At 46.9% G+C, this 27,616-nt stretch overlaps 1 protein-coding gene across 3 annotated transcripts; it reads right to left on the bottom strand.

The window, feature by feature from the left end:
• On the bottom strand, positions 1-27,545 carry CEP43 (centrosomal protein 43). 3 transcript variants are annotated; one of them, XM_040239182.1, is made up of 13 exons: positions 27,356-27,545; positions 26,491-26,544; positions 25,842-25,896; positions 25,287-25,375; positions 24,708-24,845; positions 20,554-20,634; positions 17,599-17,658; positions 8,078-8,304; positions 6,102-6,214; positions 4,427-4,495; positions 3,784-3,823; positions 2,822-2,915; positions 1-1,229 (listed from the first exon to the last, which is right to left on the bottom strand). In XM_040239182.1, the coding sequence occupies exons 1-13, from the start codon at positions 27,455-27,457 to the stop codon at positions 1,155-1,157; spliced, it is 1,197 nt and encodes a 398-aa protein (XP_040095116.1). In that variant the 5' UTR covers positions 27,458-27,545; the 3' UTR covers positions 1-1,154. The 3 variants fall into 3 exon arrangements, with proteins under 3 accessions (XP_040095116.1, XP_040095117.1, XP_040095118.1); XM_040239183.1 differs by lacking the exon at positions 17,599-17,658; XM_040239184.1 differs by lacking the exons at positions 3,784-3,823; positions 4,427-4,495; positions 6,102-6,214.
• Positions 27,546-27,616: the final 71 nt, after the last annotated feature.

The raw sequence follows: 27,616 nt of genomic DNA, 5'->3' as shown, positions 1-27,616 counted from the left end.
AGTTCTAATTTGCTCCTTTTATTAACAAAGGCGACTCTTAATAAAAAGTTTTAATTGAAATTAAGAAGTACACAATTTAACCGTTGGTCACAGCTGTGCTTACGAACAAGCACGCCTCACCTCCCGCAGCTCTTTTTAACACTCAGGACCACGGGTGTCAGCACCTGTACAGACAGCAGCATGGGGGGCAGATACACGTCAGACTTCCCCAAACTCCATTCCCGGCTCGACCCTGAAGGTCCCCAGTGAGACTGAGCAGTGTGTATAACTGGTCATCTGGGTCTGGTCTTAGCCCATGACCACTGTTTCAGTCCAATGTGGATTTAAATATAACCAGCTTACAGATCTGAAATGAAAGCACTGCTTCATGATTTCAGATGCATCTCGTATTTAATGTTTCAAAGCACCTTTACAAATAATAAATTATAACTGCAATGAGGAGAACCTGTGAATAAAACTGCTTACATGGAACCAGGGCGGTGACCTCAAATGCATCAGGGACAATTCCACAAATTGATCACACAAATCAGAAATCACAAGTACCTCCAGATTTCAATCTCTAAAAGGAGCAAAACTAAGGACACACACAAGGATTTTAATATAACCTTAATGGTCTAACAAACCTCCCAAACGGAAGGAAATGCAAAGCCAAGTCAACCCATCAAGTGTAACTTCCAGTGACGGGCTCCAGGCTGCAGGGCTTCCGGGCCACAGGCCAGCTCCCTGCGGAACCACCCACCACCGCACCCTCTGACTGCAGACACCCCTCATGCTGCCGCCACGCCTGAGCCCCGGTGCCAGCCCGCAGGCAGCACGCGGAGCCGTGAACCTACAGCGTTACTGACGCCTTCATGATGCGTTTAATACTGGCACTATTCCGCTCCCTCCTTGTGGTGAATTTGAGCCTAATCAACTTTCACAGAGAAACGTACCTAAGCCAAATTAGGAATATTAAATCTTCCACACATGGGCTCAAATAGGAATTATTTTGTTTAGTATAATGAAAGGTTAATTTTTAAAAATATCTGTAATCTTTTGAAACACAAGGCACCAACAGGGAGCAGACATTCCAGCAAAGAATGATTGTCTGGGGGGAAAAAGGAACTGATCAGAGTCCCGTCCTTTGCTGCCCAGCACGTGTGCCTCTCGCGGGCCTACGCGACGTCTTCCAGGTAGTCGGCGACGTCACTGAGCTGGGACACGGTCAGGTCCTGTGTCAGGCCCCCAAGCTGGTCGTTCAGAAGAAAGAAGAGAATCAGTGTCAGCAAGAAAACAGTCGTAAATGACTCACCATACTGCTGTAACTTAAAATACCGCCTTATACTCTGCACACTGACTGACAGTGAAAAGTCCTTGTCCTGGCGTGGAGACACATACGTTACCACACGCAAAATACAGGCCAGTGGGAGTCTGCTTTCATACACTACCACACGCAAAATACAGGCCAGGGGGAGTCTGCTTTGTGGCCAGGGAGCACAGCTCAGGCTCTGTGATGACCTACAGGGGTGGGAGCGGGGGGGGAGGTGGGAGGGAGGGGACCTCCCACCCATCTGTGGCTGATTCACATGACGCACAGCAGAAATCAACACTGTAAAGCAATTATCCTCCAAGTATATATTTTTTTTATAAAGTCCTCTTCCTCACTTTCTTCTTCCCATTTTGAAACTGGCGACGATAACAGAAGCTGAGCAGCCAGGTGAACTCGACATTAACAAGAAAACTGACTGCTAAAATCACCCGTTTGTAGTTCTTTTGGTAACTTTAAAGCAGTATTTTCAGGACTAATTAGGATGACTCCAGTGTTCTTGCCTGGAGAATCCCAGGGACGGGGAAGCCTGGTGGGCTGCCGTCTATGGGTCGCACAAAGTCGGACACGACTGAAGCGACTTAGCAGCAGCAGCAGCAAGGTGAAATGGTAAGAGAAAACAAATTATTACAACCTTGTTAGTACACGGTATCAGGAACCAGAGAAGGCACTTCACATACTATCACTTAACCTTCAGAACAACCCTAGAAGGGAGGCATTAACACCCCCATCTCAGGAATAAAGAAACTGAGGATGAAAGGCTAAAGCTTGCAGAAGCAAACACACATCAAAGAGTAAGAATGCGGCCTCGAGTCATGACACAGTGCTGCCTGTGTCAGAGGCCTTTCCCCCGTGGTAGTCTGTGACAGGCAGAGCCCCATCTCACTCTGCAAAGCAAGCTTCACCTCCAGCTGGGAGCCACCCTGACCGAGACGCAGCCTCCCTCGGTCTACCGTGGGCACCAACACCCGACCCTGAGGTGCCACATGACATCTCACACCTGAGCACTCTGCTCTCTGCCGACAGACAGCTCAGGTGTGCATCTCCAAAACCGAGTCCTGACTTTACCCCCGAGTGCCTGTTAGTGCGGGCTCAGCCCCCAGCCGGCTCAGGGCTTGCCGACACCCTGCAGCCGGTCTCCGCTTCAGCTCCGGCACTCATGGGGCTCCTCTGCGACCACCTCCTCCCACAGGGACTTCTCTGACGAGGACCCCTTGCCTACACTGTCTACACTCTGAGGCAGTGGGCTCGGACTGCAGTCCTGACCTGACCCACTGAAGTGGACCTACACCCACAGCAATGGAAGTCCCAGTAATAACACGCAGGCATTTCACAAGCAAAGCAGGCCATAACTGAAAACATTCATGACAGGTACTGTTCTCAGATCTGGAGCAGAAAATCCCACCATAAACCTTTCCTAATTTTCAACTGCTTTTCTCCCAGCTTCTGAAGCTTCCCAGTGACTCAAGGCAACAGGCACAGACGGCACGCCCCGGGGAAGGAACGGCATCGTACTTTATCACTGGTGTTGTCGTCCATCTCCACAGAGAGGTCCTCCTCAATCTCTTCCCCGATACTCAGCTCACTCTTCTCTGAGCGATGGCTGGTACTAATTTCAGGGGAAAGAGAAACATCAGAACTCTGATTACAAGCATTTAGAAAGAATAACTACCATTCTTTCATGTTTCAGCTATCTTAATTATTTAAATAAAATACAATAAAATACTACATGTCGTTCATTCCATACATCCCATCTCACTTGATCCTAAGCTAACTTAGTAGCGGCAGCAGGAAGAGTCCAATCCATTTAACAGATGAGAAAACTAAGGTTCACAATGGTGACTGTGGTCACAACGGCATGAAAGAAGAAAACCCAGATTTTTAACATTTCATTTCTCAAAATACTGTATGTTACAAAGTAAACATGAATCCTAAATTGGAAGAAACTATCAATTGCATAAAATCCTCACACTGATTTAAAATTTCTAATCATATCTACAACAAATATTACTTTCCAATTATTAGCCAAGTCATAATTATATTTTTTTTACATTTATAAAAAAGTTATTTGAAACAAAATATCAAGAAATGTTATCTGAATCAGAAAATCAATTTGAAAGGGCAATTTGTTTACGCCAATTGTAGACAATTCCCAGCAGTGAGATCGGAAAGGGGACCAAAGCACTGGCGATCGTGACCACACTGCTTTTGTGGCCTCTGAGTCACCCCTTCAACGCTGGTTCCTCTTCTGGTTCTCATTAAGCTCCCTGAACATGATGAAGATGTTATTCTAATGTGACATCAAAAACATGCTTCAAAGTCTAGGGACAGTTCTGGATTAACTCTCTTTAACTCACATTCAGTCAACACAAAAAAGAGAAGACAGACACTAAATAAGCACAACATGATTCTGTCACACTGTCCTGTTCGGAAATTGTTGACAATTTATATATTTCTTGTCCAACCATTTTTCTTACCTATTAAAATCATCAACATAGTCATCTTCTTCTCCAGTCCCTGATAAGTTTAAGAAAACATACATATATATTTATAATAAAGACACCTCATAATATCTATAATTAGACATACACGTTTCCTTCAAAAACTACCCCAAGGCAGACAGAGAGAAGAGTGAAAGCCCAGTTAACACAGTGGGAATAGCCGGGCTGCACTCGGATTCGGGGACACTAACCAGCCCCTCACTTGCCTCCAGCTTCTGCAGCCGATTCCGGGACAAAACAGCCACCACGTAATGTGTTGGGGCTGGCCATCAGCTGCTGATGCCCTGGTTCTACGGCAACTGACCCCCAGGCCAAATCTGCTTACACCCTGTTCTGTGCAGCCTGTGAGCTGAGAGTGACTTTTACAGTTTTCAGTGACTGTAAAAACCCCAACACTCGACACAGACTACACGTGGCCCACAAGGCCTGAAGTACCCACTCTGTCCCTCTGCAGTTTGCTGACTTGTGCTTTAAACATGCACAGTGCCCGTCTGTGAACACGAGCACCTTTGTCTAATATAAGGAGCTCCGGACAGGCTGACTGACCCTTCACTGAAGATTTTATTCTAAACAGCAGTCACCTGAAAGTAACCAATACTGAAACTGGAAATTCAGTTACCTAATCCAAGGGATCCAATTCTATCGTTGACCAATTTAAGATCTTTTAGAATTGTGTTTCCCCTTTTACCTGTGAACCGGAAAAAACGTTCACATTAAATTGTCTGTTAGAATACAACAGTCTCTAAACCATGTCAACTTTTTTTTTTCAGGGTCTGTTGACACCTGATAACTGAACACTAATAAATTACGAATTGTGACTAATTATACTGCATTATTCATTATACAATACAATACGCTTACATTATGTATCACACACCTCTTTTAACTACACACTACTGTAATATACAGACTTTTTGTTGCCATACTATATTCTTTATTGGAACTTGGCAATCGAAACCATTTTTACCCCACCATAAGAAGCCCTACCGGGTATGAATTCACAGACCACAACTATTCTCATCAGTTTTATTTTTCTGTTAAACTTCTGCCTTTCACTTCAATTTAATGGCTATTTCGCTTACTAAGCTCATCTCCTCGCCAGTTCTGTTTTTCAGCCCTCGTTCTGAATGCCCTCTCTCAGGCACTACTCCCAAATCAGTGTCAAGAGCGGCACGATCAAGGCATTCTGGACTCCTTCCCTGGGGGTGACAGGGCCACAGGAAAGGAGAAAAGGAGGGGAACTGACGTGGCAGTCTGACAGACACGTGGCGAGCTCACTAGATGCTGAGAGAAGCCACAGACCGCCTCCTGTGCGTGCCCTGGGGACCCCATCGTGAGGCGTGGAGCCACGTCTCGCGAAAGCTCAGCGGCTCTACGTGCGTGCTCAGTCGAGTCTCACTCTGTGCGACCCAGTGGACTGTAGCCTGCGAGGCCCCTCAGTCCAGGGGCTTCCCCAGGCATGAACGCTGGCGTGGGTTGCCATTTCCTTCTCCAGGGGATCTTCCTGATCCAGGGATCAAAGCTGCATCTCTTACGTTGCCTGCACTGGCAGGCACGCTCTTTACCTCTAGCGCCATCTGGGGAGCTTAGTTGCACTACAAGATTATGCACAATCCCAGAGCAATTTCCTAATGAAGATCTACTCAGAGGCACGCTTATGCTCTCAACACTGGCAGTTAGACCCGGCATCCACTCTGATACAGCACACAAGCCCATCCGCACGCTTACTGCACGCTTAAGGCTGTGCCTTTAAACCCTGGGTCTCGTCACCATCTGTGTGCAGCAAGGCCTCTCTGTGTCGAGCTAACAGTCCCCATCTTGGCTGCATGCAAAAACATACAGCTGATCCAGATCTCCAAAGCCAGAGGAGCATTCTAACATTCTTATAATGATTACTGTGGTATGTACAGAATTTCTAATGCAAACTTTAAAAAATTAATTGTATTTGAATCCTACATAAGTCATTTCAAATGTCCAGCAAAAGAGAGATGGCTTAAAATTATGTCTATTTACTATATAAGACAGCTAAAAACTCTTATTTTCTAAAAGTATTTTCATGGCATAGAAAAAGCAGAATATAAAACAGTATAGAAGATACGACCAGACTCAGAAGAAATTTTAAAAGTAACAAAATATTAACAGAAAATATCACTGAGTAGCAAAATTATAGGCTATTATGATTTTACATATATTTTCTGAAAAAATAAACGATCGTACACAATTAGAGGAAAAGTATCAGCGGCCTTCAAAGTACATGTCTTCAATCAGCAAATCTAGAACCTGCAGACACTCACTTTCAGACTCTTTCAATGAAGGGGCTCCAGCAAGGGAGCTGAGTCCACTTTTTAGGGGGGGCGCATCAGAGAGCGATGCATGGCTTCCCGCTTGCTTACTGGGTTCACTTCTCCTGACGGGAAACAAGCACACAGTTAATGGGGCTCTCACACGCTGCCCCTAACACACAAGCAACTTGAATACGTCTCATAGGCCACGCAGGGGCTGGGAACTGAAGAGTATGCATGTCACAGATGGAAGCCAGAGCCTACACCTGCTGGGCAGAGCAGAACAAGAATCGCTGCAAAGCAGACCACGAACTGCTGCAAAGTCATGCAGGACATTATCGCCTGTCTCCAGAATTTTCTCCCCCAAACGAACCTGCCCCTCTCATCAGCTTCACCGTCTGTGCTTCACTGGGAGCTGCTTCCGGGGCCCAGAGTTGCAGGCAAGGAACAGGCCGGGAGCCAACGACCACAGCACGACACTCCAGACACAGCCCTGCCGGCCAGGCCACAGATGACCCCGCCAGCTGACCCCTAGTCAGAACCGGGACTGCCCGCCTCCCATGGATGTCTGACAACACGCCTGGCCCGCCTGCTTGCACTCTGACACCGCGCCCTCTCACCCCTCCAGCACTCCAGGAGTCCCGTCCCTCTCTGACCTCGTTTCCACTTTCCCTCTTTAAGACTTGGTTCTTTTCAGCAACATACAGGCGTGCTGCCGTTTCCCACCGGGACGCTTCTCACCCCATGTCCCCTCCAGCCGCCAGCATGCCCTCTGCGCCCCCGACAGTCAACTAAGAAGGAAACCACTCGCCCCCACAGCCCTCCACCCTTGGGTCTCGAGCCCAGCCTGACCTGCCCCAGCACAGCCCTCCTCGAGCAGACTGCCTGGGAAGGCCCCGGGCGGCCTGCAGGCGCTGAGCACGGTGTGACGCTCAGCCGCCCACCCTGGCCTCGTCTCCCCGTCCCCCGGGTTCCCTTCCCGCCACAGTGCCCTTCCTCAGGGGCCCTTCAGCTCCCCTGCTGGGCCTTCAGCTCAGAGGGATGAGTCTTTCCTGTCTCCTCTAGCCCAGACCTCTGCCTTCACACCCACGCTCACACCCAAAAACACACTTCTTCGCATCGGCAAACTTCTTAAATTAGCGGGCGGGAAGTGCGGTCCACACGGCCACACGGCCCCCTGCACAGCCAGCCTTGCTCTCTCCACCCTTCACCTCCGTGACAGCAGTGCCAGCCTTCCAGTCCCTCAGCCCAGAAACCCTGGAGGTGGCCCGACACTGCTCTGTGTCCCGCACACTTGCCAGCAAACCCCTCTGGATCCACATTCAGAGAACATCCCTAACCAACTATCCTCAGCACTTCCACCTGGCTCAGCCCACAGCTTCCGTCTGCAGACCCAGCAGCCAGATCCCGCCACAGCGCAGGTCTGTCCTGATCACCGCTGCTCAGAACCCAGGCTTCCAGGACTCTCACAGCGGGGCCAGGCCTGGCCGTGTCACTCCCCGGGCCCGAGACCACCTCCGACAGACGCCTTGGCCCAGGGCCTCAGGCCCGCCACACCGCGGCCTGTGCAGCCTCCTCTCCGCGGAGCCCCAGGAGCCCGCCTGGGGCTGAGGCCTGCTCCAACACCTCGAGACCCAGAGGCCCCCCACACTCGCACTCCTGCCCTCATGGCTCAGTTCCCTAATGCGGCTGTGCCCCGACACGGCGCCTGCCATCTGAGTGTGAGTTCCCAGAGGCAGAGCCTGGCCTGCCTCATCACTTCTGCGCCCAGCACGCACCACACACCTACCTGCTGAAATCATTAATGTCCAGGTCTTTCAAAACCTGGACTCTTTAAGCCCTAAAAGGCTTTAAGGACACAAAATCAGATTTATGAATTCAATAATTACAGACCATTGGTAGCTCATTTTCTTAAACCCAAAATAAAACATGTAGAAACTCCATTTCTAAATCTCGGGTCTGATAGCATAAAAGCCCAGGTTACTCACCAACCGTACGCTGCTTCTGGTTTAGGAAGAGGGTCATCAAAGAAAGAATCCCCTTCCAGGTCGTCTTCATCTGGACTGGGACCCGCTTTGGCGTTGACATCGAGACTGTTGTTGTTTAACAAGGACCCGATTTTAGTTTCATGGGCCAGTAAGTGAAGACTGCTTCTGCTCTTCGGTTCTGACGATGAGATACTGGTGTCGCTGTGACTAGCATCACTGCTGACCTTCTAGAAGACGGAGGAAAAGACAAAAGTTCTTGGTGACAGGAAAGTTAGTTTATGACTAACTTCTGAAAAGTGTCAAGCGTGTCTATGGCGTTCCTCGCCTCCCTCCCTCCGTGGAGATGCCTTCACCCAGCCCGTCCACAAGCAGACTCTCCCATTTCCTCCTGCATATGCTCCCCTGCCTCCTAAACTGCCTTAGAATGTTTTCAAACGGCAAATGGGGAGCATAACGAGGCGGCAAGGAGCACCGCCGTCAGCACATCACAGAAACGGACGCAGGAGAAAGACAGAGTGCACGTGAGGAAAACGCACAACCTGCTACCCAGGGCCAAAGACCAAGGGCATCAAGATCAAACTTCTGCGAGTGAAGTCACCACTCCTACTTCGGACGTGCAGTGAGTGCCTCGCCCACACCTTCCTTGCACAGTCACGGACGCGTGCTTCTATGTGAAAGTCCAAGTGCTGGCGCTCAGCCATGTGCGACTCTGCGACCCCATGGACTGTAGCTCACCAGGCTCGTGTGTCCGTGGAATTATCCAGGCAGGAATACTGGAGTGGATAGCCATTCCATTCTCCAGGGGCTCTTCCCCACTCAGAGATCGAACTCGAGTCTCCCACACTGCAGGCAGATTCTTTACCAGCGCCAGCCCCAAGGGAAGTCCCATGTTTCTATGTGCCTCAGAGCAACGCACGACTCTGTCAAGCACTCATCCTACTCTTGTCCTACTGACCTGGTGATGTTAGCAGAAAATGTGTTTCTTGTTTTCACTCAGCCCTATCCTTCACAGCCAAATTTTATTCTACCCTTGGTCAGATTTCTTTTTGCCTTTAGACACGTCTATGTCAACAACAATAAAAATAATAAAGAAACCAAGAACCAGGATAGCAATAATAAAAGGAGCTATCATTTATGGAAATCCTTCCAATGTCTCCCATGGTTGCCTGATTTTAAGCCTCAAAGTAACTCTCTGCTATGTGGGCAGCTTCTGTCTCCCTGCCAGCAAGGAAAAGTAGATGCAGAGGCATCTCGGTCGCGTGCCCCGGCCTCCGGGGGGCTAAGGGGCCTGCTATCAGAGTCTGATTCCAGAGGCTATGCTGAGTCACGGGAAACTGCAGTTCGTATGGGTCGGATTTAGCCCTCCCACTGCAGAGGGCAGCACCGAGTAAGCTGCCAGGTGTGTGAGCAGAGCGCTCTCCTAAAACGCGGAACATGCAACGCAGCCTGTACTCTGTGTGTGCTCACTCGTGCCCGACTCTTTGCAATCCCACGGATCCTATATAGCCTGCCAGGCTCCTCTGTCCATGGAATCCTCCAGGCAGGAATCTGGAGTGGGCCGCCATTCCCTTCTCCAGGGGATCTTCCTGACCCAGGGATTGAACCCAGGTCTCCTGCATTGCAGGCAGATTCTTTACCATCTGAGCCACCAGGGAAGGCCCTGTACTCTACTACTAACTGTAATTTTAAGAAATTTAATGTTCTTAGGCATGAGAACTGAACCAGGGTAGTCTTTTCCAAGTCAAGTTACCACGAGGAGTGAAGAACAAAGGGATAAGCAGTTGGGGAGAAGTTGCTGAACACTGAAGCAGGGCAGTGACAGACTGTGTTATAACTGATTCACCAGGATGTTACGAGACCCCAGGATGACTGCACTTTTAACACGGGTGTGGCAGGGGACTGCAGTAGGATACACGCTGACATTTTCACACTAGCTAGAAGCCACGATTAGGCTACAGCAGATAAGACACACACTATGCATTCCGTATGTTATTAACATAGAGAAATAAGTGGGTGTAAAAAGAGATATCTGGAGAGATAAACACTAAGTTATCTCCCTTTCAGACAACATAGGATATTTTCAAAGAAACACACAATTTTTCAAATTTCATCACAACCTTCTTGAAGTTTTCCTGTTATTATTAGTTACAGAGACACACCAACCACTAATTTATTTCTTAATAAGATTCATGCCCATTATAATTTCTGATTTACAAATGTTTTAAAAGATTTGTATCTTTTCAAAGGAATATACATTAGGAAATAAATACCCTGAATTATTCTGCTATTTAAACACATTTATGACTACAGATACTGAGACAATATCTCCTTCAAAACACCCCTGAGAAAACTCAAAAGGATGCCTGACCTGAAACAGACAAACACAGATGTAAAGCACATTACAAACAACAATCGTCATTTCAAAGCCTCTCTTCCTGTGAATTCACATCTTCAACATAACTTAAGTTCATATAATGAATTATCTGAACTGAGTAACTAATATGTCCATGCTTATTTTTGACAAGTTTTAGCAACATTCTTGCTATGAAACAAAAGACTAGTTTTAGGAAGACAACTTTCATGGCATAGCACATTATGATGTTCAACATAATACATACATACTTTTAAAAATAATAACTAATAAATTATAGTTCTATTTATCTATGGAGTAAAAATTAAACTTTAAAAACACTGAAACTAAATAAATAAATTTTAAAAAAAAATTTAAAAAAAAATAAAAAATAAAAATAAAAATAACGGAAAAATTGAAAAATTAAAAAAAAAAAAAAACACTGAAACTTCATTGCAATTGTTCCCAAAATCAATTTCTAAATCACACAGGAATGTGTCATTACTTTATAACTGGCTCATTTTTTTTTTTTTTTTTTTACCAAAAAGACCATTCTCTAACTGGGTTACTAATGAATTCACTAAACTTGATTCCACGTATTTTTTACTATTAAACAAAAAAAGAAATCCACATTAACAGGAGAAACATTAATCAAAACATACTGTAGATTAAAACAAAAGTACTGCAAAAGTGTGCCCAGAAAAAAAATCCTCTGACAATGGTTTAGAATTCGTACCAGGACTACCCTAAAGGCCCTGGAGATGATGAGGAGTTAAATTGCGTTCCCACAAAAAGTTCAGTTCAGTTCAGCTTAGTCATGTCCGACTCTTTGCAACCCTGTGGACTGCAGCACGCCAGGCCTCCCTGTCCATCACCAATTCCCGGAGTTCACCGAAACCGATGTCCATTGAGTCAGTGATGCCATCCAACCATCTCATCCTCTGTCGTCCCCTTCTCCTCCTGCTTTCAATCTTTCCCAGCATCAGGGTCTTTTCCAATGAGTCAGCTCTTCGGATCAGGTGGCCAAAGTATTAGAGCTTCAGCTTCAGCATCAGCCGTTTCAATGAATATTCAGGACTGATTTCCTTTGGGATGGACTGGTTGGATCTCCTTGCAGTCCAAGGGACTCTCGAGAGTCTTCAACATCACAGTTCAAAAGCATCAATTCTTCTGTGCTCAGCTTTTATAGTCCAACTCTCACATCCATACATGACCACTGGAAAAACCATAGCCTTGACTAGATGGACCTTAGTCGGCAAAGTAATGTCTCTGCTTTTGAATATGCTATCTAGGTTGGTCATAACTTTCCTTCCAAGGAGTAAGTGTCTTTTAATTTCATGGCTGCAATCACCATCTACACTGATTTGGGGGCCCCCCAAAAATAGTCAGCCACTGTTTCCCCATCAATTTCCCATGAAGTGATGGGACCAGATGCCATGATCTTTGTTTTCTGAATGTTGAGCTTTAAGCCAACTTTTTCACTCTCCTCTTTCACTTTCATCAAGAGACTCTTTAGTTGTTCTTCACTTTCTGCCTTAAGGGTAGTGTCATCTGCATATCTGAAGTTACTGATATTTCTCCCAGCAATCTTGATTCCAGCTTGTGCTTCTTCCAGCCCAGCATTTCTCATGATGTACTCTCTGTATATAAGTTAAATAAGCAGGGTGACAATACACAGCCTTGACGTACTCCTTTCCCGATTTGTAACCAGTCTGTTGGTCCATGTCCAGTTCTAACTGTTGCTTCCTGACCTGCATACAGATTTCTCAAGAGGCAGGTCAGGTGGTCTGGTATTCCCATCTCTTTCAGAATTTTCCACAGTTTATTGTGATCCACACAGTCAAAGGCTTTGGCATAGTCAATAAAGCAGAAATAGATGTTTTCCTGGAACTCTCTGTTTTTTTGACGATCCAGCGGATGTTAGCAATTTGATCTCTGGTTCCTTTGCCTTTTCTAAAACCAGCTTGAACATTTGGAAGTTCACAGTTCATGTATTGCTGAAACCTGGCTTGGAGAATTTTGAGCATTACTTTACTAGCACGTGAGATGAGCGCAATTGGGCGGTAGTTTGAGCATTCTTTGGCATTGTCTTTCTTTGGGATTGGAATGAAAACACATTTTCCAGTCCTGTGGCCACTGCTGAGTTTTCCAAAATTGCTGGCATATTGAGTGCAGCACTTTCACAGCATTCATCTTTTAGGATTTGAAACAGCTCAACTGGAATTCCCCAGGGACAGGGGAGCCTGGTGGGCTGCCGTCTATGGGGTCACACAGAGTCAGACATGACTGAAGTGACTTAGTAGCAGCAGCAGCAGCAACTGGAATTCCATAACCTCCAATAGCGTTGTTCGTAGTGATGCTTCCTAAGGCCCACCTGACTTCACATTCCAGGATGTCTGGCTCTAGGTGAGTGATCACACCATCGTGATTATCTGGGTTGTGAAGATCTTTTTTGTACAGTTCTTCTGTGTATTCTTGCCACCTCTTTTTCATATCTTCCTCTTCTGTTAGGTCCATACCATTTCTGTCCTTTATTGAGCCCATCTCTGCATGCAATGTCCCTTGGTATCTCTAATTTTCTTGAAGAGATCTCTAGTCTTTCCCATTCTATTGCTTTCCTGTATTTCTCTACACTGATAGCTGAGGAAAGCTTTCTTATCTCTCCTTGCTATTCTTTGGATTCAAATGGGTATATCTTTCCTTTTCTCCTTTGCTTTTCACTTCTCTTCTTTTCACAGCTATTTGTAAGGCCTCCTCAGACAGCCATTTTGCTTTTTTGCATTTCTTTTCCATGGGGATGGTCTTGATCCCTGTCTCCTGTACAATGTCATGAACCTCAGTCCATAGTTCATCAGGCACTCTATCTATCAGATCTAGGCCCTTAAATCTATTTCTCACTTCCACTGTATAATTATAAGGGATTTGATTTAGGTCATACCTGAATGGTCTGGTGGTTTTCCCTACATCTTCAATTTAAGTCTGAAATGGCAATAAGGAGTTCATGATCTGAGCCACAGTCAGCTCCTGGTCTTGTTTTTGCTGACTGTATAGAGCTTCTCCATCTTTGGCTGCAAAGAATATAATCAATCTGATTTCGGTGTTGACCATCTGGTGATGTCCATGTGTAGAGTCTTCTCTTGTGTTGCTGGAAGAAGGTGTTTGCTATGACCAGTGCATTCTCTCAGCAAAACTCTATTAGCCTTTGCCCTGATTCATTCTGTACTCCAAGGCCAAATTTGCCTGTTACCCCAGGTGTTTCTTGACTTCCTACTTTTGCATTCCAGTCCCCTATAATGAAAAGGGCATCTTTTTTGGGTGTTAGTTGTAAAAGGTCTTGTAGGTCTTCATAGAACTGTTCAACTTCAGCTTCTTCAGCATTACTGGTCAGGGCATAGACTTGGATTACCATGATATTGAATGGTTTGCATTGGAAATGAACAAAAATCATTCTGTCGCTTTTGAGACTGCGCTTCTTCTAAGGGATTCCTGCCCACAGTAGTAGATATAATGGTCATCTGAGTTAAATTCACCCATTCAGTTTGCTGATTCCTAGAATGTCGATGTTCACCCTTGCCATCTCTTGTTTGACCGCTTCCAATTTGCCTTGATTCATGGACCTGACATTCCAGGTTCCTATGCAATACTGCTCTTTACAGCATTGGACCTTGCTTCCATCACCAGTCACATCTACAACTGGGTGTTGTTTTTGCTTTGGCTCTATCCCTTCATTCCTTCTGGAGTTATTTTTCCACTGATTCTCCACTGTCCCCCAAAAAGGGACATTGTAAGCCTAATGCACAGGACTCGAGAATGTGCCCTCCTTTACAAACAGGGTCACTACAGATGTAACCAGCTATGAGGAGGTCATGGAGGAGGAGGATAGGCCTCTAACACAATACCCCTGGTGTCCTGATGAGAGAGGACAGATGAACACAGGGAGACGGCCCCATGAATGTGACAGGAGAGACGTGGGTGACGTGTCTGCACGCCGAAGAGCATGGCCAGGAGCCATGAGAAGCTGCGGAGAGACAGGAAAGGACTCTCCTTCCCACCTCAGGAGGAGGCAATCCTGAGACACCCTGATCTCGGACTCCAGCCTCCAGAGCCGGGAACAATACATGTCCACTGTTCTGAGCTACCACATTTGGGGGATTTTGTTACAGCAGCCCTGGGAACTAAGAGGTATTTATAATAAACATCTAAAACATAACGAAGTTGTGTCTTTTCTTAACAGAGAGAGGCCTACTGCCCAGCACCTTGGCAGTCACTTGGGTGACTTGGGTGAATGTCAGGACTAATACACTTTAAGGTAAACTATAGCAAAACTGTAGGAAAACTTTAGTGGACGATTCATTTTCTCTAGAACACTTACACATTCAAGACTTTAATCATTTCTACATTAACAGAAAATTAGCATCATAGAGAAGTTTCACAGAGAAATTACTGTTTTCCCAGTAGCTGAAAACTCGATTATTAGACTGTCTTAAAAACCTGGAAGAAAACAAACTTGCTTTTCTACACTAAAGGCTTAATCTGCACTGTTCCTAAGAGAGAAACATAAAAGCCAAAGGAATATCCCAGCTCTGCAGAAGCACTTCAAAGTATCTGCCCGGTTTTAATTCCCCTCTGTGCCAGGCCTCGGCTCCCGAGTCTCCTCCTGCTCCTGCGCCGGCAGGCGGACTCTTCACCACTGAGCCGCCTGGGAAGGCACATCAATAGAAGGCTGGGCTTATCCCAGAATTCCGAAAATAAGGAACAAATTAAGAAATGTCATTTATTAAAAACTTGAGGCCAAAAAAGAAAAACTCAACAAAAATTAGTTTTAAAACACCTGAGAACAATTATGAACAGAAAGGATAACCTTTGGTGCTCCATTTAATGTGATGACTGAAACGGCTTAGTGTTGAAAACAAACAAACCATCTAACATCATATCCAGTTTTTTCATCTGAATGGTAAAAACCTTTGTGGAGCCTACCAAGTCTGTTGGGATTTTTGATATTTCTTCCAGACAACTAGCACCATGCTTGGTACAGCAAAACAGTTTACAATTAACAGATTATCACAGCTACGCTGCAGACGCTAATGTGCTGAAAATGGCTGAGTAAAGAGACACCTTCCCACCCAGTATTTTTGCACCTTGTATCCCTCCACTATCCATCCTTCACTGTCTTACACTAACAAAAGCAGGAACGTAACTTTTATTTCTACCAAGTTAGTCCGAAACCTTAGATTTTGTTCTGTATATTAACAGGTTTACAACAGTAGTAAGTACAAACTAGTTATCCATATAACTGATTTTTTCAAGTTTGTTTCTGATATGAATATAGCTTCTCTGAAAACAGCCAAGTTTCTGAATGAGCACTTAACACTTACGCCTTACCGCAGGCAAAGCCAACAGTTAGGCAGGGCAGCTCTCCCCGCTGGGCACCCGGGGCTTGGGCTCTCCACGGCCGGGGTGGTGCTCCCAGATGAAGGTGCCACCGCCTACGGTGGTGAAGGGCTGCCCCTGGAGCCCGGCCGTGGGCCACCCCAGACCAGAGGCCGCTCGCTATCTGGGTTGTTAGGATGTGGAGAGTGTCGGGCTACTTCTACTGGGCACCTGCTGCGTGCAGAGCTGAGCAGAAAGGCGGGGGCGGGAGAGGAACAGGCTCGTCTCTCAGGCTGGAAGCAGGCAACACAGGGACAGCACAGGCTCCTTGTAAAAGCGACTCAGAGACGCGAGCAGGAGGGAGAGGGGAAAGCCGTTTCCAAGTGACTGAGCAAGTGCTCTGGGCTGAGGAGTACAATCACGAAACAAGAGGGGTGAACTTGCAGCCTGCAACTCCAGCATCCAGGCGGACAGACTCTCCAGTCACCCCTCAGAGCACGCGAGGCCCTGCTCGGAGCAGAGGAAGCGGGACGTCTGGGCCCCAAGGCTGCGACCAGCACACAAAGTGAGTGCCTCTCCCAGGGGCTCTGGTTCTACACATCAGCTTCTTTCAAATGTTCCAGCTTCTTTAAAACTCATGACACCAACAAGAGTTTAAAATGCAATGCTACAAAATATACTTTTTAAAAAGGGCAAGAAGTTGATTTAAGACATCTATAAAAAAATTGCAATTTATACTTTCAATTATTTTTCTTAAGGTCTGTCTCACCTCTGCCATTTGACCCTAAGCTGCTTCAGGGAGGATCTGTGTTAACTTTGTCTCGCTCTCAGCACTTAACACTGAAGACTTTCACTATGTAAATATTCAAACATACTCCAGTACATTTTAAAACACTTTCTCGTGTAGTGGTGCATAAAGAACAGAGTGAACAAACGTAACAGGAACCTACCATGGAAACCACTAGAACTAGAGCCATCTAACACAGCAAACACAACTTTTCAAAACGCTTACATTTTGGAAGTCTTGAACTTAGTGAAAAACACCTGCACATAAACTAAGACTCACTAAGGATTACGGCTCTCACAGAACTAAACGTTAAATAACTTGATTTTATTCTAAGTAAGTGTAAGAACTACATTGGCAATTGATAATTACTCCTGAGAATTCTAATATTTAAGTATTTAAGCAGCACATCTACCAACTTATTCAAAGTCTGAGACCTTTGGGGGAGGAAAAAAAGCAGCCAAGGCAGGGACACAGCAGGTCCCCGAGTCTACTGTAGGCTGGCGCTTGGAGAGCCAGGGCTCAGATAAAGGCTAATGGACGTGCAGGGCTGACAGCTGTTCAACATGAGCAGAGTGTCCTCAAGGACACCAGGGCTGGCCTTTCGGTTACCAACTAGAGTTTATCCAAAAAGAAGTCTGATGTTCTAATTACCTCAGATAAAAATCAGAAGGTTAAGAATACACAGGTGACCATCCACTTAAGAGGAAAGTAAATTAAGAGGAAGGTATTTTCAACTTTTTCTGTTGCCAACAAATCAAGGAATTTTCAAGGCCAAACTGAGAGCAGAGTTTTAAAATACAACAATATGATTTTCACTGGGTAAAAGTGGAAGTCTAACTACTTTTTCTTTTATGTCACCTCGACGTTGGCATATTCTGCTCACAGATAAAGAAAGCAGTGTTTCAAAAGGAAATGCAGCCCTAGGCCAAGGGGAACTGGGCACCCGGGGAGGCCCACAGGGGGCTGGCGGTATGCCCGCCCAGCCGCTCTCCTCCTCGCCCTCCCGCGTGTTACCTTGGCACCAGACTGCTGCCCGCTTGTCTTCTTCTTACCTTGTCCTTTATACCTTGGTATCTGAGCATGAGAATAAAATGACATTTTACCACAAAATAGAAATCTTTAAAAGTAAACCAATTCATACCAAACTAAAAAAGATTCCTATGAGAAAATGTCTTAAAAATGGAAAATCTAATTAATATATTCTTTGAAACACTTTTTTAGCCTTTTCTTGACACTCTTCCTAAACTCACGCTACAGTTCATGTCCAGCAGTCACGGGGTCACACATGGGGCCCACAACCTCACCCCACCCGGCTCCCCATGTGAGACTCACTCCTTCCCACTCTGGCCAAAGGCACCCCAAGAAAGCCGGCCTTCCATCCTTGCAGCTTCCTTTAGGAACTGCCTTTCTCGGGGTGAAGCAGAGCGAGCTCGTCCGGGCCGGGCCGGCCCTGGGCCTGGCCACAGCTTCCCGGGACTCCTAGAGCTCTCCAGGCTGATCAGACGCCCTTCTGAGGGCCCCAGACACTCAGAGACCTGAGAGAGAAGGAAGCTGGCCAGAAAGGGCTGGGCCAAGTACTGGGATCCTGAATCAAGGCCCTGCAGGACTAGAGAGGAACTGCATTTTAACTGCCAGCAGAACGGCTTGTCTCCAAACAGCCCCAAGCAGCCCCACTAGAGATGAGCTACGGTGTCCGAAGTACCGACAGCCCCCACAGGCCTAGGTGCTGACGGAGAGCCCAGGCAAAGCTGAAGACCGTCAGAGGGTGGATGCGGACCACCTGGAAACAATCAAGTGTCTCCAGGTTCACCTTAAAAACTACCATCACTTCTGTACTTACAGCAACATTTCCTGACTTACAAGCTAAGAGTCTCATGATCATTCTCATGATCGAGCTGAGAACATTTTTATGTAAAGAGAACAGAAATACGTAACAGACATTAATATTTCATCCTGAAGACATTCGATGTGTGAAAAGTCCATATTGCTAACACGCTTTAAGAAAAAATATCTAAGAAGAGAACTTCAAATAACTCAGTGCTACAGGTACTACCAAGTATTTAGGAATATGCATTAACTTAAATACCACTAAAGCCAGATACTCTCACAGAAAGCAAAGCTTTCTTCTCCTGTGGCTCTCTGTGTGGCACTTCATCTGAAGAGAGCATCAGATGGACTCACAACCTCACGCTCCTGCACAGAAGTTTCAGCCTGATGAGCATCGTGGGAGAATCCTTCCTAGACCAACACCTGCCCCACCCCCCCAACCAGGAAAGGCTAACTGGACCCCAGGAAGCAGGACAGCTACCAAGAGCATGATGGCCTCATTCCTGGTTAGGAATAATGTACAATATTCCTCTGACTCCCAAATTTAAAAAATAAAAAGGAGCCACAAAATCAAAGAACCAGCAACAAACAACAAGTGGAACCGTTCACTGGTGTCCACTCCCAGGCGTCCGGAAAAGAAAGGAGCCTAGCAGTGTGACCGCTGCTCTCTAGACTCCACCTGATTCAGAAAGACACAGCTGGCACCGTGAATAGCACAGCACCGGAGCCGTCGGGGGGACGTGCTCCACCAGAGGTGCTCACACGGCACCAGCAGACCCACGCCCTGTGGGCGGCACCTGCGGGCTCGCCCACCGCGCGGAGCACCACTCGGCGCAGGGGAGGACGCCCTTCCTGACCATCCCCCTTCCATCCTCCCCACTAGGACGGGCAGCCCTGATTCTAAACTCCAGCAGGGGTCCCACTCCATTTCTTCTCCATTATCCAAATCCCTGAAGTCAGAAGGCCTTAACTTGAACTCACACACACACACCCCCCTCACAGACACGTGCATGCACAGACACACACACATACACAACTCACAGACACGTGCACGCACGCACACACACATACACAACTCACAGACACGTGCACGCAGACACATACACAACTCACAGACATGTGCACGCACACACACACACATACACAACTCACAGACATGTGCACGCACACACACACAAACTCACAGACACGTGCACGCACACACACACACACAACTCAGACACGTGCACGCACAGACACACACACAACTCACAGACACCTGCACGCACACACACAACTCACATGCATGCATACACAGACACACACCCCTTCATGTGCATGCACACACACTTCATACACATGCACGCATGCAGACACACAACTCATACATACACACGTGTGCAGACACACGCAGACACATGCACACACACAACACACACATGCACGCGTAAACAACACACAACTCATACGTACACACAGACACACCCCTCATACATACATGTGCAGAGACACACACACACATGCAGAGACACACACAACTCATACGCATAACCATGCACACCCACACAAAGATAACCAGTGTACATCAACGTTCTTACAAATTCTCACAAGAGCTCATCAATATAAAAAATCATCACAATGTACAATTCCAGATCTGAGCACCTGTCTACAGTATTTAGCACAACAATTTTATATTCTGGAATTTAATATTCTGAAATTATAGGAATTTAAAAGTGAAAAAGAAGTAAACTTCTTTTGTCAATTGGACAAAATGTTCAAAGTATGAAATGAACCCAAATACCCTACAATTCTGCTGTTTAACAGCACATTTCTTTCTATGGTACAATATTCAAAACACTATCAACAAAGCAAAAGAATTAATTAAAAAAATTTTTTGATTAGAAAAAGTAAATTTAGTATTTTTAAAACGCATAGTACTAAGATACAAATTTCATGTGGCTCAGCATATAAATCACTGATGAAACAATTTAAGAACATATTTACATGGCATTTTAAAAAACCTACTGACTTGTATAATGTTCCCAAAGGAGCTTATTAAAATTTTAGAAGATTCTCATAAAGACTTCAACAAAAGATAAAAAGCACTTTCAACAACAATGACCCTCGTACCAAGACTAGAGACAGGAGCCTCGGCCCACTCACCTTACTGGGGGGAGTGTGTGCGCCTGTTTTTCCTTCTGGTGACTTTGGTGGAGAATGTATATCAGACAGGTCCAGAGCACCCTGAAATGTTACATGGCTGAAAATTAAGACACGCTTAAAAACAAAGCACGAAATACTAGTTACACTTCAACAGAATTTAAACATTTAAAACCACCACACAATGTTGCCATTTTTATTTCTTCCTATTAATATAAATATCCTTAGATTTTCTCCAAATTTTACCACAACCACAAATAAACAGACTCAGGATTCTAATTACCTGCTGAGTGTTTCCCTCAAGCACCTGGAACAGGCTCCTCAGGCCACATGTATTAATAAATACGCCCCTAGCGTTCTTGACAAGTGAACCTTCTCACTTTGCTTTCTCTGCTCGCCACAAAAACACTGTGCTCTGATTCTCAAAGATCATCTCTTTCTTTCTTCCCTCCCTGGACTTCTTTACTTCATTTGGTCTCAAAAAAAAAAAAAAAAAAAAAAAACTCATAAAAACAAGTAACTATTTCAAAAATGCAGGATGAGGCACTAAATCACAGGGGCTGCCAGGAGCGAGGGGGAAGGAGAGAGACAAGGTGGACGGCAACCCTGCAGAGCTGGGCAAGGGGGAGGATCACCACTTCAGGGGGAACAGGGAGGAGAAAAAGGGCAAGGCAAGGAGGCAAAGGCCACTCTGGGACGCGCTCTGTCTGAAGCTTCCAGATTCAAAACCAGGCATGGGGCTAGAAAGCCACGGGGACCCCATCATGCAGGAGCTTATAGCTGAGGAAGTGAGAGCTGCTCAGGCGTGTCTGACTCTTTGAGACCCCATGGACTGTAGCCCGCCAGGCTCCTCTGTCCAAGGAAGTCTCCAGGCCAGAACACTGGAGTGGGTAGCCTTCTCCAGGGCATCTTCCCAACCCAGGGATCAAACCCAAGTCTCCCGCATTGCAGGCAGATTCTTTACCAGCTGAGCCACCAGGGAAGCCCACAGCTGAGGAACCTGGAGATTATTCAGTGTCATTCCATACTCACTGCAACGTTTGAAGAGGGAAGAAATAGACAAAGGGCTGAATTTTAGGATTAATTCGGCAATCGTGAACAGAAAAGGCTGAAAAGGTGTGGACCCAGCAACCTGGTTTTAAGGAAGGTTTAAAACGCATGTTTTGAGGCTTCCCAGGTGGCGCTAGTAGTAAAGAACCTGTCTGCATCTCAGGAGGGGTGAGAGGCGTAGGTTCCGTCCCTGGGTTGGGCGGGTCCCCTGGAGGAGGGCAAGGCAGCCCACTCCAGTCCTCTTGCTGGAGAACCCCATGGACAGAGGACCCGGCAGTCTACGGTCCACAGGGTCGCAGAGGCAACTGAAGCAACTTCGCACGCACGCACGCACACATACACATACATAGAATCACGTTTGCTGAAAGCGTCTCTGAGTTCAGTGGACTAATCCACAGCTAGTTTTCTTCTCCAGCATCAAAAGTCAAAACGAGGTCAATTAAATCTACAATTTTTTATTTTATTATAAAAATCACAGAATGTTTCCCCTCTAAGTGGTAAGGACTCAAGCAGACGCCTGTGAGCTCCCTACTTTAAGGATCAATCCACCGTGTGTGTGCGTGCACGTACATACATGACTACTAAAGTAAGACACCCAGGTATGAAGGGTGGAAAACCAGCAGAAAGCAGAGATGACATGTCCAGCCTAACGGTACTGCTTCCCGAGGGAGGAAACGATCACCTTCTGGAGCTGCAGACTCCAGGCTGGGTCCACGTGACAGACCTCACCTACGAACCAGGCAAACCGAGTGGGAAGCTTTGGACCCATCAGTGAAGAGTTACAGACTGAAAACGCACTTACTGAGTCTCGATTCCCAAGCAAAGCAACCGGACAGGAAAACTCCCACTGAGTGTGTGTTGGAGGCAGACAGCCTGCCGAGGAGAGCACAGGGAGCTCCCAGGAACGAGCCTTTCTTCCAGGAGCCGCTGCCCAACCCACAGCACCCAGGAGGGACAGTGACAACGCTTTCTGACAAACGGGGCCGGGGCGAGCCGAGTCACAGGGACAGAACCCACACAAACTGAGGCGGGGCGTGCAGAAGGGGCCGGGGGGGCTGGGGGTGGGGACCACTGCTGGTCTGGTGCAGCTTTCACTCTGTCAGAAGTAAAGACAATGAAGTCAGTTTTCTTTCACAAAGATTCAATAGTGAAAGTGAGTTAACCAGGTGAAAGGCTGGAAATTCTGGTCTCAAGCCTGTGAAACCGATTGGGCTGGGCTTGGGAGTCCTGTGTTCAGTCCTAACAGCAAAGGAAGGAGCAGGAAGAGTGGCCATGGCCTGCACAGCACGGGCCCCAGAGCTCCAGGATGCAGCAGCCTCCAGTCCTCGATGCGACCACAAACACACCCGATGCTCTCCATCTCACAGGTGTAGGACCTGAGGCAGGTGGAGGTTAAGTGGGCAAAGAGGGTCACACATGGCGGGGGCAGAGCTGGGGTGTCACTCAAGCAGTCTGGCCTCAGAGTCCAGGTTACTACTAGGATGCTAAGGCAGGGAGAGCAAACCAGACAGAGGGCAGCCACCACTACACGAGGGGAATCAAAGAGCAGAGAGAGACAAGACAAAAGGGGCAAGCGGAGAGACACAGCAGTCTGGGCCACCTCCACCCACAGACTGAGGCCCAGGAGACGGCAGGGGCCAAGGCCACCTTTCATTCACCAGAGGCTAACACGACGGCCTCGTGGAGTGAGTTCACATCAAAAACTGCACGACTATTACAGATGACTGGGTCCCAGTGCACACAATGAGGTCGGGGCTCACCGCCTTCTCCAGTACCCTCCCACACAATCCCCCGTCTCACCTGCGACGGAGCTCAGCAAAATTCCAACCTGAAACAGCTGCTGCCCTCTGCTAACTAAAATTACTACCCCTAAACGTGCAGAGCTACTCATGGACTATAGTGTCTGTCCTCTACGATGGCTGTGTGTGTGCTCCGCTGCTCAGCAGTGTCTAACTCTTTGCGACCCCATGAGCTGTAGCCCACCAGGCACCTCTGTCCATGAGATTCTCTAGGCAAGAACACTGGACTGGGTTGCCACTGCCTTCTCCGGGGGGTCTTCCCGACCCAGGACTGGAACCCATGTCTCTCCCACCTCCTGCACTGTAGGGGGGTTCTTTACCAGCTGAGCCACCACGGAAGCGCTAATTTAAATGTCCGTTTCCTTATGTGAGTGCACCCTGACTAGCTCCCAACTCCTCCAGAACAGATGACTTGCCTTATATTTTATATTTTAAATAAACAATCTATTTAGTATGCCTTTGATGCTATAGGTACTCAAGCTTTAATGATTTTCAAAGATTCTAATGGGAAGCACACTCTGAGACTCTCCAAATGGAGTAACGGCAGCCCATAACCTCCCAGGTTCCTACCTACCCTCCTCTATTCGACTAGGTGTCTGAGACAGTCACAATGCTGTCTGTGTCTGTGAAACAGCATCTTGATGGGAAACGACTGTTTGTAAAGGAAACCAGACCATTAATCTCATTAGCATGATTTCTAAAAAGAAAAGCTAAAAATCAGAAATACAATGGCTAATTTAAAAATTATGAAAATGTTTGGAAACTGCAAAATCAACAGTTCAAAGTTTTAAGCCTAGTTTTAAAAAGACTTTATGTTCAAAAAATTGTTAACAAGCCCACATTTCAGCCCGTCTGTGTTTAGAAGCAATAATAAAAATAACGACCAACAGTCCGTTGGGTGTCCTCAGTATCTCACACGCACTAACTCGTGCACGTGAGCCTCCCCATGCCCGAGTGGAAGTCCACCATCCCCGTCCACAGACGAGGAGCCGGGCGGGGAGTCGCATGACCAAGGCCGAACTCAGTTAGTGGGGGAGCCGGCAGGGACTCCACACACCCGGCCCGAACCCCACGCTCTGAGTGTCCCTCCCCAGAAAAGGCACAGCAGCAGCCTCAGAGCTTCTGTGTCTACAGTTTTCATCAAATTGTGCATTTATACAAACTCTGAGTATGCCTGGTTTGACTGGAAGGAATGGCCTCTTTTTATTTCAACCCGACTCAACATGAGTCAACTAATCCGCACGGCCGCCCTAGATATGCAGTGACTGGAAAACAGACACAGAAAATAAAGGATAGGACTGTACTCACTTCCCCACTGGTCAGCCCTTTTTCTTTTTGTTGACAGCGTCTGATCACTTCTAATAATAAGGGTCCACCCACAGTACCTTCGGCTTCAATAATTCCTAAATCTCGGGCTAAATTCTCTCGACCTTCAAGACCTTGAAACTGGGAAAGAAATAAGATGTAAGAAAGTAAAACAGAAATGCACAAAAATGTGGCAAAACTATCTTTAGAGGCGAAAGAAAAGCATTTTCAACCTTAAAGGCATCTCTAAACTCAAAGACACCATTTTTCTAACAAATGAAATCTCCATTTTTAAGATTACATATCTCCACATTTAAAGTCCCCACTAGCAGGCGCAGGCTAACACCGGAACAAACTAACTCTGCAAGAACAATTCTGTCAAGTTCTGTGAAGCAGGGACACTGGTGCCAGCTGTCTAACAGCTCAGATGGCTTTTAAGAGACTAAGACATAATCAATCATAAAAATCAATCTTTATGCAAGACACTCTACATTGTCGAATTTTGTTACTTTTCAACTTGTAATGAACCCATCTGTGTCAAAGGCAGCTTCAAGGATAGACATTAAAAAGCGTCATTCTTACTGTGCTAGTTTCAGGTTGAAACACTGCCAAGGTAAAGTCAAGATTAAAAAACTGAAGAAATTCGGCAACGAGACTGGCCACCAGCCGGCCTGCAAAGAGCAAAAGAGAAAGTGGGAAAGGATCTTTAGGAACCCAAAGCCTCATCACCGACCCTGGAAGTAAGATAGCTAACGGGAATAAAGTTTCTCAAGGTTTTAAATTACAATTTCTTCTCTCTGAGTAATACAATTAAGGGATAAATGTCTCAGTCTCCCTCATTAGGATTGTCAGTCTGAAACAATAAGACAATATGATGTTGCATAAATGGATTAGATTATTTTGCTTATAACTTTTTACAGAAGTCAGCTATCTGTGATAAAACTGTCTTTAACCAATAATGTTCCATAGCCAAGGATTTTCAATAGCAAATCAACAGTTGTCCAATCATATTCAATTTAAAATGAGAACTTCTAATAATTGAAATTTCAAAACATAATCTGAAATTCCTGACTTCTCTCAAATAGAGTCAAGATTTGAAAATGCAGAGACAGACAAAATAAACAACAAATGTCTTACCGTCTTTCGTATTTAAAAACTTTTTCAGGCTCTCATTGACTAAAGGAGTTTTGTTCTGTTAAAAAAATGAAATATCATTAAGCGTTACATGTTCATCCCCAAAACCACTACAAAATGTAGACAAAAGTTTGATTTTTTGGCAAGATATTAAGTAAAATACTATCACACAAAAAATCATGGTTACACCCATTCTGTAACTACTGATTATTACAGGAACTGCTTTTTTTGTTGTTGTTAAGGTAAGGACTGAGATACTCAATTAGGAGATTGTTTCTGACAGCAGCAAAAGAAATTTTTATGTGTAATAGTAATGATTTTAAATGTTAATGAATTAGAGGGTCCCTGGAGCATAAAGGACTATGAACCCATTTCTTCAAGTGTTTCCAATTTCCCCTAAGGAAAGGGATCTATGAGATTTAGTACTGACTTCAGAGTTCCTGTGATAACTTTCTTTAGGTTACTCCAAAACTCTAAAGCATACATGAAAAGAGAATAACCTTGACCCTCCCCTAACAGTAAAGAAGCATAATCTTTAGTTCAAAATTATCCCTGGCTATACACTACTATAAACAGCATTCCAGAATGGTTTTTAAGTAATTAGAACTTAAACATAAATGAATATGGTCATTAAAGTTTGTAAATTTCATACCTCTACTTTTTCTTGCTCCTCTAGGGCTAAAAACACAGCTGCTCGGAGTTCAGCCTTTAAAAAGCGGGGTGGAGAGGAGGAAAGGAACAAAAATTATCTCCAGACAATTTTCATGGTAAGAAGCACAAACACCAAAATTTCCAAAGTCAAAACGAAAACCAGCAAGATTATAACGCTTAGGAGGCAGGTGCAGAGAGAGGTCAGAGGGCATCCTGACACACTCTGAAGAAAATGCCACAAGCTCTCAAGGCTGCTGTTCGTGCGGCACTCTCTCTCTCAGCACCCCTCTCTCCGGTCTAAGCTGCGATCTCCAGTCCTCATTCATGCCCACCAGCAGTGTGAATGAATGAGAAATACACTCCAAGAAACAAGCTGTGGGACTTCCGCAACCCGCTTGTTACACAAAGCTGGAGAGGCTGGCCGACCGGCAGCTCAGGCCAGAGGCGGGGGAGAGCCAAGGAGCGGGGGGCAACTCGACCACCGGACCGTGGGCGGCGAGGCGGGGACCAGTGGACAGATGAGCCCCACACGTGCAGGGGGGATCCGAGGGGGCTGCGGGAGGCTGGACCCCACCCGTGCAGCGGGAACCAGGCGGGGCTGCGGGGACTGCACCCCGGACGCCGGGGTCGGCCTCCTCCCACTAAAGCCGGCTGGGCCCCTTCGTCCGCTCCCAGCCACACCGCCTGGGGCTCCCCGTGACTGACCCCCGGCCCCCGCCCCCGAGGTGGCCGGCGGCTCGGACCCCAGCCCGGGCGGCCCGTCCGTCGCGCCCCGCGCCCCTTTGTGACGCCCGCGTCCACACGGGCCCTGCGGCGCGCGAGCGCGGCCCGCCGCCCGCCCGCCAGCTCCCAGGCCCCCGCCTCACCTTGAGGCGGTTCAGGACCCCGCTGTTCTCCAGCGTCTGCACCAGCAGGTCCCGCAGCTCCGTGTCCTCCTCCGCCACCACCGCGGCCGCCGTCGCCGCCATCTTGCTTCTCCAAGACAACCGCCCAAGCCTCGCCAACAGCCGCCGGTCGCCTCAGCTCGCAGGGCGCGCGGCCGAGACCACCCCCCCGCCCCCGCCCCCCACCCCCCCGCAACGCCGAGGCGGGGCCTCGGGCGGCGCGGGGTGGGCGGGGCCTCGGGC

This window comes from Oryx dammah, unplaced genomic scaffold (assembly GCF_014754425.2).
Source record: "Oryx dammah isolate SB20612 unplaced genomic scaffold, SCBI_Odam_1.1 HiC_scaffold_4, whole genome shotgun sequence".
NCBI lineage: Eukaryota > Metazoa > Chordata > Mammalia > Artiodactyla > Bovidae > Oryx > Oryx dammah.
The sequence above is the reverse complement of the archived record's forward strand: the minus strand, read 5'-3'. Positions and strand labels throughout refer to the sequence as shown.